General features: G+C 54.9%; 1 protein-coding gene across 3 annotated transcripts in view; it reads right to left on the reverse strand.

Annotated features, from left to right (window-relative positions):
* The window catches only part of Gse1 (Gse1 coiled-coil protein), a 340,444-nt gene that overhangs the window by 205,730 nt on the left and 120,228 nt on the right, over positions 1–14,486 (reverse strand). For all 3 annotated transcript variants that reach the window (XM_041650947.1, XM_041650945.1, XM_041650948.1), the window contains exon 2: positions 14,001–14,190. In XM_041650947.1, coding sequence (XP_041506881.1) covers positions 14,001–14,190 — 190 coding nt within the window. The remainder of the gene's footprint in view (positions 1–14,000; positions 14,191–14,486) is intronic.

Genomic DNA, 14,486 nt, shown 5'->3' on the forward strand with positions numbered 1-14,486 from the left:
AATAAAGTGTGCTGGGCAGTGGTGGCACATGCCTTTAATCCCAGCACTCAGGAGGCAGAGGCAGGGGGATCTCTGTGGGTTCGAGGCCAGCCTGGTCTACAGAGCTAGTTCCAGGACAGCTAAGGCTGTTACACAGATAAACCTTGTCTCAAAAAACCAAACCCCACCTCCTTCCTGCCTCCAAAAATTGAAGAGCTGGAGAGATGGCTCAGTGGTTAAGACTACTGGGTGCTCTTCCAAAGGACCCACATGACGGCTCATGACTTCAGTCCTGGGGATCTGATGCCCTCTTCTGGCCTCTGCGGGCCCAGGCACATACGCAGTACACAGACATACAAACAGGCAAAACACCCATATATGTAAAATAAGTAAAAAAATACACACACACACACACACACACACACACACACTAACAAGCAGCTGACAGAGAGTCTTCCACACATCTAGAGGGTTTCTGTACTACCAGAGAGACAGGTCCTCAAGCGAACCACCAATACCCATCCCCCTCCAGGGTACAGGATGTTGTCACCAGGAGGGTTAGTGAGCGGCGTGATGGGCTGCTCTATGCAGACCCCTCCCTGCTGGGCTGCCCGTGATGTGACACCCCTCCTCCAGTCCCCTTCCCCACTAGAGGTTGTGTCTTGTGTTTTCCCTGTAGCCACCATCCTGTTTCTTAGTTAGCCCTACTGTTCCCTTGGTTCTGCAGGCTCAGACAGTCCAGCCCCCAAGCCCCACAGCCCTCAGCTCCCACCCTGCCCTGTCCCTGGCACCAACGACAAGGGATCTGTCACCAGGAGGCAGCTGCTGTTCCTGAGGAGAGTGACTGACCGCAGTGTTCCCTGGCCCGTTGGGTTGCAGATGTCCAAGCTGATAACCCTTCCTGGGGACAGGGCTGTGGGCAAAGGGCCAGAGATAAAGCTCAGTGACAGACTTCCTGCTGGGGCAATGCGGCCAGGGGCAGAGTGGCCAGAGGAACCTGGCCTCCCACCAACCTCTGCCTGCTAGGACAGGCAGCTCCTCGAAGCCCTCTGGTCAGGATTTAGGCACCAGGAGGGGCACCAGTCGTCCTAGAAGAAAGCCGTGAGCTCTAACCTCTGCCAGCTGCGATCTCCCAGCGCTGCAGGAAGGAGCCAAGCCGCAACCCTTACCCAGGGCCTGCACAGCGCGAAGACACAGCAGCCGCTTCTACACACGTTTGTCACTCTCTCGCATGCCTGCCACCATGAACTATCTCTCCCTCTACTTTCAGACGAGGAAACCGAGGCACGGGGAGATTACAGGACTTGTCCTAGGCCACACAGCTGAGAGGAATTTTTCATTTGTTTGTTTGTTTGTTTGTTTTGTTCTAAGACAGTCTTACCAGGTAGCTCTGGCTGACCTGAAACTCTCCATGCAGATCAGGCTGGCTTTGCACTCATGGAGATTTGCCTGCCTCCGTCTCTGGGATTAAAGGTGTGTACTGCCATGCTGAGCTAGCCTTGAATTTTAACTGGCATCTCTCTCCTCAGGGCTCTGCAGCAGCCAGAAGCCCAAACTTGAACCCTTGGGTTCAGAACCATTGTTAGGAGGGGACAGAGAAGGCAAACACCCGAGCCACAAAGGATGGTGGGCACTGTGCCTGGCCACTCTGCATGAGACACTCTGAGAGACACAGGTATCTCTGGTGCTCTGCCATCTTCCAGGCCCCCTTATTGTGTATGGTTCCTAAAGGGGTATCCTATGATCTACAGCCATTCACACATCACCCCCCCCTCACACACACACAAACATCCCATAATCAGAGTGACTAGAATTCCAGAACCTAAAGTCAAAATGGAAATGATGGCAGGCAGGATGGAGTTTCCACCAAACGCTCCCCACTCCATGGAGGCTGTGCAGGGCCCAACCTGCTCCACAGTAGCGAGAGCCACACAGAGTGAGCAGCACAGGCTGTTGCTGGGACACGTGTCCTCCTCGGCATTCCCTGCTCTTCCGTCCCCTCCCATTCATCCCTCCCACGTCCTGCTCTCTGCCCAGCGGGCCCTCCACCCGCACCAGAGGGCAGGGGCACCTGTGGCTTGGCAGGGCTGGGTGCCAGGGGCCATGGCACTCTCTACTTCTGGGCTCGCCTCCAGCTCCCAGCCCGCTGTGGTGACAGCCTGCCTGCCGTGGCTCAGAGAACAGAGTCAGAACTGTGCTCTTATGCCCCCAGCCAGGACCACACGCCTGGCAGGGAGGCAGGGACCAGAGCCCCAGCCCACAGTGGCCCACACCACCCAGCCACAGACTCTGTCTGTAATCAAACCTACCATTAGCGAGATGAGAGGCAGTACCCAACCTCCACCCTCGTCCCGCCCAGCTCTGGTAGTGACCATCCCCAAAGGCGGCAGAGGAACTGAGTCCCAGACAGCAGTAACTCAAGGGCTTGGGGTCCAGAGAGGTAGTTCCAGGTCAACACCTGAAAGGTTCCCCAGGAGAGAGAACATGATCTCAGGCTGTTCCTTGTAGGAAGGGCACGTGGATCAGGAATGTGTGGGGTACACTTTGCTATGATTCGGGGCCACTGCTGCTAAGGCCCAAAGAAGAAATATGAGGGCCTGGAGGGGCCACCGTGGTGGGGGACTGGTCCCCAAGGAAAATTTAGGCTTTTATCTCTTTTTGAGGAGCCTCTGTTTCTACCTTTATCAAGAGGGGGTCATGGTGGAGCTGGGGCACCGAAAGTCACTCCAAGAGGTTCCTGATAAATACCATTTCTCTCCTCAGGCTATGCTGGAAAGGGGACAGAGGAGAAAGGAAGGGGACTGGGCTAGCGCTGCCTCTGTGAGTGGAGGGGAGGGGGACTTACGTGACAACCTGCTATCCTGGTCTGGCTTGGGAGTGCTGGGACAAGTTTTCTGGGATCCAGCTTCCAAGCTGGCCAGTCCCTTCTGTCAAGACCTGGCCAAACACCAGCACACTTGGTCCTGAGAGGCCCATTCAGGCCCATGAGACCGGGGTGGGAATGGAACTGGTGTTGTCAGCTGACTGCTGGACACTTTCTTGCCGCTCTCCCTCGCTGGCTCTCTGCCAGGTGAGGTTCAGGAGTGTCCTCCCCCAAGGACAGTGTTGTCCCTGTTTCCCCTCACCTGTGAAAAGGTCAGACAAAATCAGAGGGATAGGGAAGGGGTTTAGGAGATGACCCTTGTACTCAAGAGTCACTGGGTAAGGAGAGTACAGGGCAATTCAAGGAAGCTGGAAGCTAACAGGCCCGAGCCTGTCAGGGGTCTCACTGACCCCATACATCCACAAACCAGCAGGGACACTGTCAACTCTGCTAGCATAGGAAGAAGCCCAGAGAGGCCAGGAGGGCAGCCCGAGGCACGCAGCTTTCTGTGATAAACCCAGGACTTATACCTCGGCCAGTAGTAACCAGAATTCTGCTTCTCACCATGATGCTTTCTCTGGTGGGGAAAGGGGTCCTCGTGGTCTTCTGGACCCCACAAGGGAAAGTGAGCTACCACCATCATCAAAAAGACAAGCTTATCCAGATCTCTTCTGCCCTCACTACCCTGCCAAAGTCCTTGTCTCTGTCAGATTCCCTGTGGCCCAGCAGGGCAGCCAGCAGGATACACAGGTGATACGCTCACCGAACTACCGTGATGACATGTGTAATAGTTTGTCCACAGTTCTCACGAGTATTCTCATTTGGTTGTGGCACCTGGGTGCATGCCAATGTGCTCAGCTCAGGCCAAGGAAGTCGGGCAAGAGCCCTTTGCCCTCATAACTAAGGGAAACATGGAATTCAGGGGGTTCAGAAGTCTGGGCACAGCAACCACCGAAGGGCCCAGGAGGAGCTGGGGAGAGGCTACCCTTTTCCTACCCGAGGCCAGAGCTCAGCACCTTTCTTCTGAGGCAATCTAGTGGCCACCTAGAGGCTGGGGACAGGCCTAGTGGCCAGCTAGGTTAGCCCAGTCAGGAGGACAGGGCCAAGGACAGGGCAGGCGAAGGGCCGTTGCACAAAGAAATAATCAGTACCCCAGACTCTGTCCAAGTCCCAGTGCCCCAGATGACCATGGGCCTGACCTACAAGAACATAGAACTGCTTGGAACTGGCCCCAGGAGTCGCCAAACATTGCCACCATTGCTGACAAACACCCTGTCCCCGTAGACACCTGTGGGACTCAATCTCCTTGAATACTTTCAGGGTCAGGTCACTCACTACCTAAAACAAACACTGCAAGCCAGGTAGACTGTGTCCCCTTCATAGTCTGTAAACTGCACTCCACACCAGGGGGAAAAGGGTCAGAACCAGGACCCACCACAGCCTGGGTCCCCACAGCCATCACTGTTGCTGACTATGAAACTCACTGGGATGAAGGAAGTGGGGAAAGGGACCAGGAGTACCAGGACCTCAGAGTCACCTGCTCCAGACACCCGGGCCCCAAGCACGCCTCTGACCTTCCAGGGGCTCTGTAGCCCCACATGGCTCCACGGTTGGTCTCCCTGCTTCTAGAACAGCAAGTGACCTGGAAGATGGATGGGATCAGCTCTGATTTTTTTACCCAGCTCTGCCCCAGGCTGACAAGCACCCTCAGAGAATGTGGGGCTCAATGGTCCTCATGAGCTGCCTGAGGGCAGGCTTGGTGCCAGGGTCAGCTCCAGGTCAGCCTGCTTTCCACAGCTATGGGTGCACAGGGTGAGGCAAGTTGTAGGAAGGTCAACTCAATACCCTACCACACCCCTCAGACTTTGCAGGCTGGCTGTGGGCCCCCAAAGCACTGTTTCTTCGGCCAGCACTCATATCCCACGTGGACCTTGGTGTCCCTGAGCCGGGACACTGCCACTGCTGAGTCAGGGCTCCTCCCTCTGCCACCCCACATCCGACTGGAGGCCTCCATGTCTGGGCATCAGTCCCAAAACCCACACTTCCTCCTCCAGGCTGGTGCAGGCTTTCCTTGAGACTCACTGTGGTGGATGAACTTTCCTGAGTTCCTCTGGTCTATGAGAAGTGACTGCCCCAGCCTGAAGCCTGGCCTGCTTTTGTGTGTGTGTGTGTGTGTGTGTGTGTGTGTGTGTGTGTGTGTGTGGCATGGTGGGGGGGCGGTGGCAGGGAAGTGGACAGCAGTGGCTTCAGTCATGGGAGGGCTCCCTTCTCCCTGCCTCTCCATTCTCCTCCTGCCATCTCCGAGTTAAGTCCACACTCAGAGATGGGTGCAAGCCTCTGCCCCAGCAGAGCCAGCAGGCCTCCTCCTGCTCCCCAGCACCCCGCCTGGCACAGCCACTCTGACTGCACACGGGAGCCAGGCCCTTGGTGGTGGCGGCCATTTCCCGACACTCCTGATTAGTTTAGTTGCTGGCAGAACTCAGCTGACCAAGACATTACAGCAGAGGAGGAGGCCTATGCCCTGGAGAGCAGAGACGACCCAGAGGGCTCACCTGGACAGCTCGCATTCCCGCATTCCCGTAATGACTCAGCACCGCTACCACAGGAGGTAAAGATAATAGGCAAGGGTCAAAGAAACAACTTCAGGGACAGGGGGTCAGGAATGTGTCAGCACGTGCCTAAATGCGTAAGACAGGGGGAAGGCTCGGAAGAGAAAGGCATACCGGAAAGGAAACTCCACAGAGCAGAAGACTGGGTGAGGGGTGGGCTCTGAGGGTTTCCCCAGGGGGGCTGTGGCAGGCTGCAGGCCACGGGGCCCAATGCATGCTCTTTGCTGGGGGAAGAGTATAGACGTCCATGGGAGACAAAGGGACACAGTCCACCAGAGGGAGGAGAGACAGAAGACTCCAGCATCTCTGGGTCTAGAGTCTTGTGTCTTTCCCAGGAGAACCCACTCTCTGCCCTATTCATCTGCTGGGGATCCACTCTCAGCTCCCTTCTCCCTCGAGCGCTTCAGCCACACAGTGCTGTTTCTGTGGCCTGCTCCTTCTTGGAGTCCATCTTAGTACATTTAGAGGAGAGGGAGCTGAACCTGGTGGGAGGTGGGGACGGGGACTCAGCTGCTTTGTAGTATAGGCTGGGTCCATTAAAAAAATAAAACAAAACAAAACAATCAAACAAACAAACAAAAAAACAACCTCTATCAAGGGTGATCTGTGAAGCCTGGTTCCTAGGGCTAACCCCCACCCACTCCAGGAGCTGGGCGGTTTGGGCGGCTGGCTGTGCTCCATTGCACCCCCTCCTGGGCCAGTAACAAACTGCATCCACAGCTTCTACCTAGGATTGGGCAAGAATCCACCCTCGGTCCCACCGGCTCAGCAAAGTGGCCCAGATCGTGGGAACCAGAGGGGTTCAAACGCAGGCCACCCTTACAGCATCAGCCCACAGGCTAGGCCCACCACCCCAGAGTTCTGGAGTGACCCCACTGTCCTGCAACTGCCTGAATAGAGACACATTTCCAGTCCACCCTGCCCATCCCCACCCAATCTTTTACTGTTTTACTGTTTACGGGAGGGGGGGGGGGGCAAAGACACCATCAGCCCAGCCAGGGTGACTGGTACGGAAGGCCAGCCAGCAGGCTCTGGAGGACTCGGCCTCATCCTGGAACTGTGAACAGAAGACCACCTCACAGGACAAAGGGCTGCAGCTGAGATACAAACCCTAGGCAGAAGGAGCATCCAGATTAGCCAGGCGGGTCGTGGCTCAGAGTCCCTACCATAGAAGGGGTTGTCAGTGGGAGGGGGTGGGGAGATGTACGGAAAGGGCCACACGTCAAGGACCTCAGAGGCTTCCAGAGGCTGGGGCAGAAGGGAAACAGATCTTACCATGGAGTGTGTAGGAGGAAATAGCCTGTGAGGCCTTAACTTGAAACCCAGCTGAGACCTCTGACCTCTAGCCTAAAGGGAAGAAGCGTGTTTGGAGCCACTAAGTTCCAGGTGACAAGTGACAGCAACCACAGGAAAGCGATGTGACAGGAAGGTTCCTGTTCCCAGACATATGTGGTACATGCCCTATCATTCAATAAATACACTTCTACAAGTGTTTGGAGGAACTCGGGGTCTACCACATCCTCCAAAACAGCTCAGCAGTGACCTTGAGGGGCCCTTGGCTGAGGTACACTAACACCTGGTCCTGTGTTTACTGCAGATTTGTTTATTTTTATTTATGTGTAAATGGACCACCTCCAACAAGTCCTCCTGAAGGCCAGAAGAGGGCGCCAGATCCCTGGAAACTAGAGTTACCTGAGGCCGTGCACTATCTAATGTGGGTGCCGGGAATTGAACCTTGGGTTCCTTTGTGAGAGCAGCCAGTGCCCTTAAACGCTAGGTCGTCTCTGCAGCTTCTCTTATGACTACCTCACCAGGGACATGAAACGTTCACTCGACCTTCAGAGATCCTGCACCAAGCACACATGCTGACCGGACTAGCCAGCCCAGGCTGGAGAGAAGGAAGGTTCTGGAGTAGGCTAAGTAGCCACCTGTGTGCACACAGCTGGGCTCACCAGACCTGACTTCCTCCTCCCACTGTCCCACAAGCCCCAGCTCCCATTCACCCAGTAAAAGCTTGTGGGTGCCCTCCCCTTGTGCTGTGTGTGCCAGGCACAGGGCACCCTGGTCCCTGCTTCCTGGAGGCCGCATACCTCCGACCTTTGAACCTCTCCCCCTAGAGACAAGCTAGAAGGTTAGGATGGAAGCCCCTAGGGGCACAGGGAAAGCGTCACACATATGTGGCCTTCAGGGCCAGGCTGGTTACAGCACTGTCTCCTTAGGGTATGTGACAGCCCCATGACACCTCACCACTTTGGTGGCTCCAGTCATAGTCTCTGTATGTGTTTACACGCATGTGCGTATACACAGGGGCAGGTGGACATGTGTGCACCCTTGCAGGTCAGACACTGATGTCAGCTGCCTTCACTGTCACCTTATTTTTTTTTAAGATTTATTTATTTATTATGTATACAACATTCTGCCTCTGCCCGCATGCCAGAGGAGGGCACCAGATGTCAGTACAGATGGTTGTGAGCCACCATGTGGTTGCTGGGAATTGAACTCAGGACTTATGGAAGAGCAGCCAGTGTTCTTAACCTCTGAGCCATCTCTCCAGCCCTGTCACCTTATTTTTTAAGAAAGGGCCTCTCATTGGTCTGGAACTCACCAACTAAGCTAGGCTGGCCGGCCAGCAAGCCTGGGGAATCCTCGGGTCTTCCCTTGCCCAATTCTGGGATCCCACCTGTGAACCAACACACCCGGCTTTTGCATGGGTGCTGGGGACAGAACTCAGGTCCTTATGCCAGCTGAGCCAGGCCCCTTTCCAACCCCTCAATCTGTCTTTTCCATCTGCAACCTTCTGGAGCAGAAGTTCCAGTTGACAGCAAATGTGGCCTCTGGGCCACAGCACACCAGGCACAGAGGTGTGTTGATCACAAGCCATCGGGACATCATTGCATCTGAGCCAACAGCTGGGTTACCATTTCCAGCTGCCCACACTAAATCCCCTTGCCTCTTTGTTTCATGAAAAACAAAACTGGCGGCAGGCACACACAGCCAGGCAGTGGAGTCAAGACAGCAGATCCCAGTGGGTAGAAGCCGTCACAGGAGGAAGGCGGATCCACGAGGGATGGGGACACAGGAGGCCTGCCAGCTCAGCAGCAGGAGACTGCTGCAGCAGGACCATGAGTTCAAGACCAGCTCGGACTCAAGAATGAGACCGCCACTCGACAAAACAAAACAATTTTTAAAAAGAGGAAGGGAGCACGGGGAGGGGCATCAGACATGGTTGCTCAGGACACTGATAAGGGCCAGGGTTTCTCAAAGGCCTCAGGGAACACCCCAGTCAGTGGATTCATCAGAACCCAGGCCTGGTTGAGCATGGTGCCACATGCCAGTCATCTTAGCTCAAGAGAAGCTAAACAGGAGGATGGAGAGTTCCAGTCTAACCTAGGCTACAGAGACAGGCAGACCCTGTGTCAAAACCAAACACCCACTAAAACAGGAAGGAAAGAGAGAGGGAGGGAGGGAGAGAAGGAGGGAGGGCTACCAGGCTCTGCCTAGGTCCTATGAGCCCCACTGTGCTGAGAGGATCCAAGGCCTTCTCTCTCTAGGTGAAAGGCCTCTCTCCCTGGCAGTGCCTTTAGAAGCTTCTAGATTTCCTGCCCTGACTTGCAAGCCAGGCTTCCAGTATTATGAGAAGTTCCCAAGAAGATAAAATTCATTGATAGTGGGAGCCAGACACTGGATCCCAGTTCCACTGGCAGCACTCAAGGGAGGGATGGCACGGTGCAGTGTGTGATGGGAGCCCAGGTGGTCCTGCTGCGGCAGCGGGGTGGCGGTGGCAATGAGCAGCAGCAGCAGCATCCCCTTCTGTACCCGCTGGGGCAGCTGCAGCTCACTAGCCATAGGCGACACCTTTGTGTGCCTGGTGCCACTGTGCTCAGCTTGCATCGTGCCCACTGCTGTCGTGGGCACTCTGCCAGCCGAGGACCCCCTGCCTTCCCAGTGACCGATGTAGCCTCGGCCAGAAGCCCATTTTCCTAACAAGGAAGAGGAAGGAGCAGGGTTGCTGGTGGCAAGCCAGCACCCCCATCCTGCGTGCTGGCTTCGTGCTACTCTTTAGACACGGCTGGCTCTGGCCTTCTCATGGTCAGTGCGCTACTTAATCTTTTGTCAGCTTGACATAAGCTACACACAGTTATCTGGGAACAGGAACCTTAACGGAGAAAAATGCCTCCCTCAGATTGTTTGTGGCAGGCCTGCACGGCATTTTCTTGATTGATGTGGTTCGGGCCACTGTGGGTGCTGCTACCCTAGGAAGGTGGTTCTGGGCTGTGTAAGAAAGGAGACTGAGAACGCCATGAGGAACAAACCAGTTCCTCAGGTGTGCATGTGTGTGTGTGGGTGCCTTCTCCTTCATTTCCTGCCTCCTTCAGAGGACTGTTCCTAGGACAGGTAAGCCAAACAAATTCCTTCCTGCTCAAGCTGCTTTTGGCCAGTTTTTATCACAGGGACAGAAATCCTAACTAAGACAGGTCACCATCCCTGTTCCCCCATTGCCCAGGACGATATCTGGCTTATAACAGAAGCTCTGGAGGTGTAGAACTTCACTCAGCACGCAGCAAACACAGATCTGAGCATGTAATGACGCCACGGGCCAACTGCACAGCACATGGCTAGGAAGGAAAGGGGGTGGGGTGGGAACGGCAGTTGGGACAGGCATCCCCACCTGTGCATGTCCACTTCTAGCACCCCATGACCCCACAGTCACATCCACTAGATGTGGCCCCAGCACCCCAGAACCCTCCAGAACCTTCCCCAGGGCTGTCGCTCAGCCCAGGGAACCTGATTAACCTAGAGTTGCTCCCATCCCTCGGGGACAAAGAAAGAATAAAGTCAGACTAAGGAAGGCAGATGGCACAAGGTGGGCCTGGCCCAGTGCTGTGAGGGAATGTGTGACCAGTTGCTTCAAGTTCTTCTGCCATGACATCCCCACCATGGTAAACTGGAGACTGAAACCATAAGCCAAACAACCCTTCTCCCCGAGGCTGCTTCAGTGTTCGGCCACAGCAATGAGAAACGGGACTAACACGGGAGGAATGGCAGCCAAGGTAAACTGGTGTGTGGTGGCCAGGCTTCTGCACCCGGACACTGGTGACAACGTGGGGTCCTCAGCTAGCCACTGCAGTGTGGGGACACTGGAGACGGTGGGGATGAGGCCACAAACCCTGGTCGTCATATGCACACAGGTAAGCCCCAGTTCTCCTGGGTAGGTCTCGGCCCGGTGGACAAACATGCCTGGCCTGACCATGGGTAAGGATGCTGACATGTCAGGTGGGGAGGAGCTGGGGCCAGAAGTGGCTGGGCCTGGCTTTGGGCACACACAGCTCAGCTCACTGGTGGGAACTGTAACTTCTAATGTCTCTGCTGGTAACACTACTCATCACGTGAGAAACTGTTACACAACCCAAGAGGGACGTGCAAGGCCACCGTCCAACAGGGAAGATGGCTACCCGCATGGCCATGCAGGAAGCACACTCCAAGACAAGAATGACACACACTCCTTTTGCAGAGTGTGTAACCTGCGCAACCTTGCCCTGCAGCTATCAGTGAGTCTGAGTGTTTATGTTGTGCCCATTTTCAAGGTGCCCATTCTGCAGCTGGAGCAGCGGAGGCTTCGGGACATCCTGAACTTTGCAACCTAAGGCTAGGGCTTGGAAACCTGGACACCAGTGCCATCTCCATGCCATCATCTCCCTGCAGTCACTTTATAGTGTGTATCACTTCTGTTCCAAGGAGCCTGTGCTCAGCACAGGACAACTGCTTTGAGAGCCCACGCCTACCTTGCCAGCTTCCATTTCATAGGTACATTAACATGGTTCTAGGTCCGACAAGATGTTCAAGGCTGTTGATGTAGTCAGACGCCCTCACACTGCAGGGACGGCTGCCCACCCAAGACTCCAAACCACATCCTCCTCCTCCTCACCAAGGGACTGGCCACCAGTCCAAGGTTCCTTTGGGCCTTGCTTGCTAGGGGAACCATGGTTTGGATCACCATGGTCCTCAAAGGATGGAGAAGTGAGCTGAAAGAGCCTGGCAGATGCCAGTCCTTTTCCCCATGGCCTAGAGTTGTGCCCACAACCAGCGGTGATTCTCCTAATGCAGTGCCCGTGGATCGACACTGCCCACACAAAGGATGTCTGGTTAGCCACCAGAAGTCTCACCATCACCATCCCTGACACAGAGATGGCCCTGTTCCCTAAGTGACACCAAATCTAATGAACTCTGGAATCTTGGTGGGTACAACCCATTGATTCCAAACTCACTGTTTGGCACTGGGATTCCTGGGGGCCCTGGTCTAGCCCAGGCCTTTCCCCAACTTCTATATATAGCATGCTTGCAGGGAATCAGAGCTGAGGAACGGTTGGCTGAAGTGTTTACAACCCTGCCAGGCAGTATATATCTCATTCCTGCCATGACCAAACCACCTTCGGAGAGGACTGACCGTATAAGTCAGGACTGGCTGAAGCCACCACAGCAAGGCTCTAGTGGGGCTCCCTTGGTGTGAAGCCCTAGAAAGAAGGGAAATGTGTGTGTGTGTGTGTGTGTGTGTGTGTGTGTGTGTGTGCGCGCGCGCGTGCATACATGAGTGTGCATGTGAGAATGTGTCCTAGGTAGGTCTATGTCTGATTGTGGCCCCAGTGTGACCAGACACCTCTTGCTCCTACCCCCGTGTCCAGTACCAGCCTCTAGAGGGAGTCAGTCCACAATGATGACTTGGGGTCCTCACCTAAAAGTCACTCTCTGTCAAGGACTCAAACATGACAAGGCCTATCACCAAGGGCTCCAAAACAGGGCTCCATACTAGAAACTGAAATGTCACTCCCAAAACTTGTGAAATCGGAAGTTTCTGGGTCAGAATTCATACTGCTGGGGATACAGGGAAGCAGATTGTAGGAGCCGGACACAGGGTTCACATCCCAGTACCCTACCATTGCCATGTGAGAGGGATGAGTACCTCCGCCTCCCTGAGCCCACCACACAGTATTGACATGAAATGGCATGCACAAACACAAACACACAAGCCTCTGCGTGCTTAGGTGTCACAGAACCCATGGACCACCAGCCACCAGGCATATCTCACAAACTCAGCTTGGGAGACAAGATTTGCTGAAGGTCCCTCAGCCCAAAGCAGGTGCACCTCTCCCCACACAGCAGCCCAGCTCTCCTATAGAACTCCATGACGAGGGGCTGGCCTGCCCTGGGGACTGTGGCATCACCAGGGACACTGTCGGGCCCTGCAGACACACCTCAGGGTAGACTTTACCTGGAAGGGTGGGTAGGCAAGACAGAGACAAGTAGGCTTTCAAGACCCAATCCACAAAGGTATGTTCTGGACCTCGGAGGGCTCATGCAAAATCAGAGCACCCCAGTTTCCAAAGGGCAGGCCGGCGAAGCTAAGGGAGGTGCTGCCCACATAAGCAAGCCATTCTGCCTATTGACCCGGGGAAGCCAGCAGGGCTGACTAAGCTCTGAGGCTCACACACAACAAACCTTTCCCTTGGTGTGGAAGCCAGGCCTGCTGTAGAAGCCAGGCCCACCCCTCGCCATGACATCTCACAGATGCAAGGCTCGGAGCATGCTGGATGAATATGCACGTGTAGAGGTTAAGAGGGTGCCAATCTCTGGCAGTATCTGCCCTGCACCCCCTCCTTTGCAGTCTGGCTACCCTGCCCACACCTGCCAGTGTCTGAAGCCTCCCAGGTCCCCAAGGCATAAGCACCTGGTCTGTTGGGTCCATCTGGGAACTGAGTCAATTTCACAGAGGAAATGAAGTCTGCAGAGGATGAACTGCACGATGAACACTCCAGATCAAAGCCTGGGCCTGCGGTGGTGCAAACACGTGTGCCACATCATCTCTGGCTTGCCTGTCACCTGACCCAGCTCCAGCTCCTACCATTTTCTAGCAAGTCATGCTACTGGGCTCTACCCCCTTGGTGGCGAGGCTGGTCCTTGAGTTTCTATTCCTCCCCAGGGACAGCATGGATCAGGCTCCCACGGAGTCTCGCATGGTCCGGTGTAGCTCTCCAGGATGTTAAGAAGAGGCTACAAGAATACAAATGTCCACCATGTCCTCAGAACCTACAGAAAAGGTCCTAAGATTCCACAAGAGATCCATGGGATTGGGAGAGCCACCCTGGCCACAGCTCCCTTGAAAGCCACTGAACGACAAGAGAGGAGTATAAGGGCATCAAGCTGGGAAGCCCCGGCATGGACATCCTCATGCCTACTGGTCCAGCACTAGGGAAGTCTTCACAAGTGCCTAGCATGGTTGGCACTCATACCCACCTTCCCCAGAAACAACCTGCAGGCTCATGTTTACTGTGACGGCGTTTACGGGCACGAACAATCAGTCAGTGCACGGGTAAATTCACCACAGACCGTGAAGTGAAAATTCCAAATCCCAACAAGCAGACTTGAGCCCTATAGCGCCAAGAGTGTGAGGTGGAACCAACTCTGACCTCAGTACCCCAGCTGAGCTCCAGAGCCACAGCCCAGGGGCTGGCTCAGGCCCAGTCTATATACAGAGATGCAAAACATGACGCTACCTGTGGCTATGAGGTCTGCTCCGTCTCCATCCCAGCTGTCCCGGCTATTCTGCTGGCTTGGCACTGGCCGTAGCTCTTGGGTGGTCCTGGTGCCCCTGGATAGACAATCTGTGGGGGGCACCGGCTGTAGCTCAGGCTCTGATGCAGGAGCATGGACAATTGCAGGTGTCTCCAAAGGGGCAGAGGTGACCTATAAGGAAAGAAGGGGACAAATGAGCCAGGAAGGAAAGAGGCCTTGGGCTATCTTGCTATTCCTTCCTTACTGTGGCCTGACCTCTGTGGTCAGCTCCAGCTGAGCTGGCTTCAGACAGTGATGACAGCCTGTACCCTCATTGCTTAGCCATGGACCCCAGGATACAAGATAATGGATACTGTAACACTATGTGTCCATCTTTGATATTGTGACATAGAAGGTCCTAGCTTTTGGTAGGCACTTTGGTGTCTAAGAGAAAGTTGTGGGGAGATGCACCAGGGTCCAACCTTATG

This window comes from Microtus oregoni, unplaced genomic scaffold, assembly GCF_018167655.1.
Source record: "Microtus oregoni isolate MIOR12 unplaced genomic scaffold, Mior012 000004F_ref0000308, whole genome shotgun sequence".
NCBI classification, from domain to species: Eukaryota; Metazoa; Chordata; class Mammalia; order Rodentia; family Cricetidae; genus Microtus; species Microtus oregoni.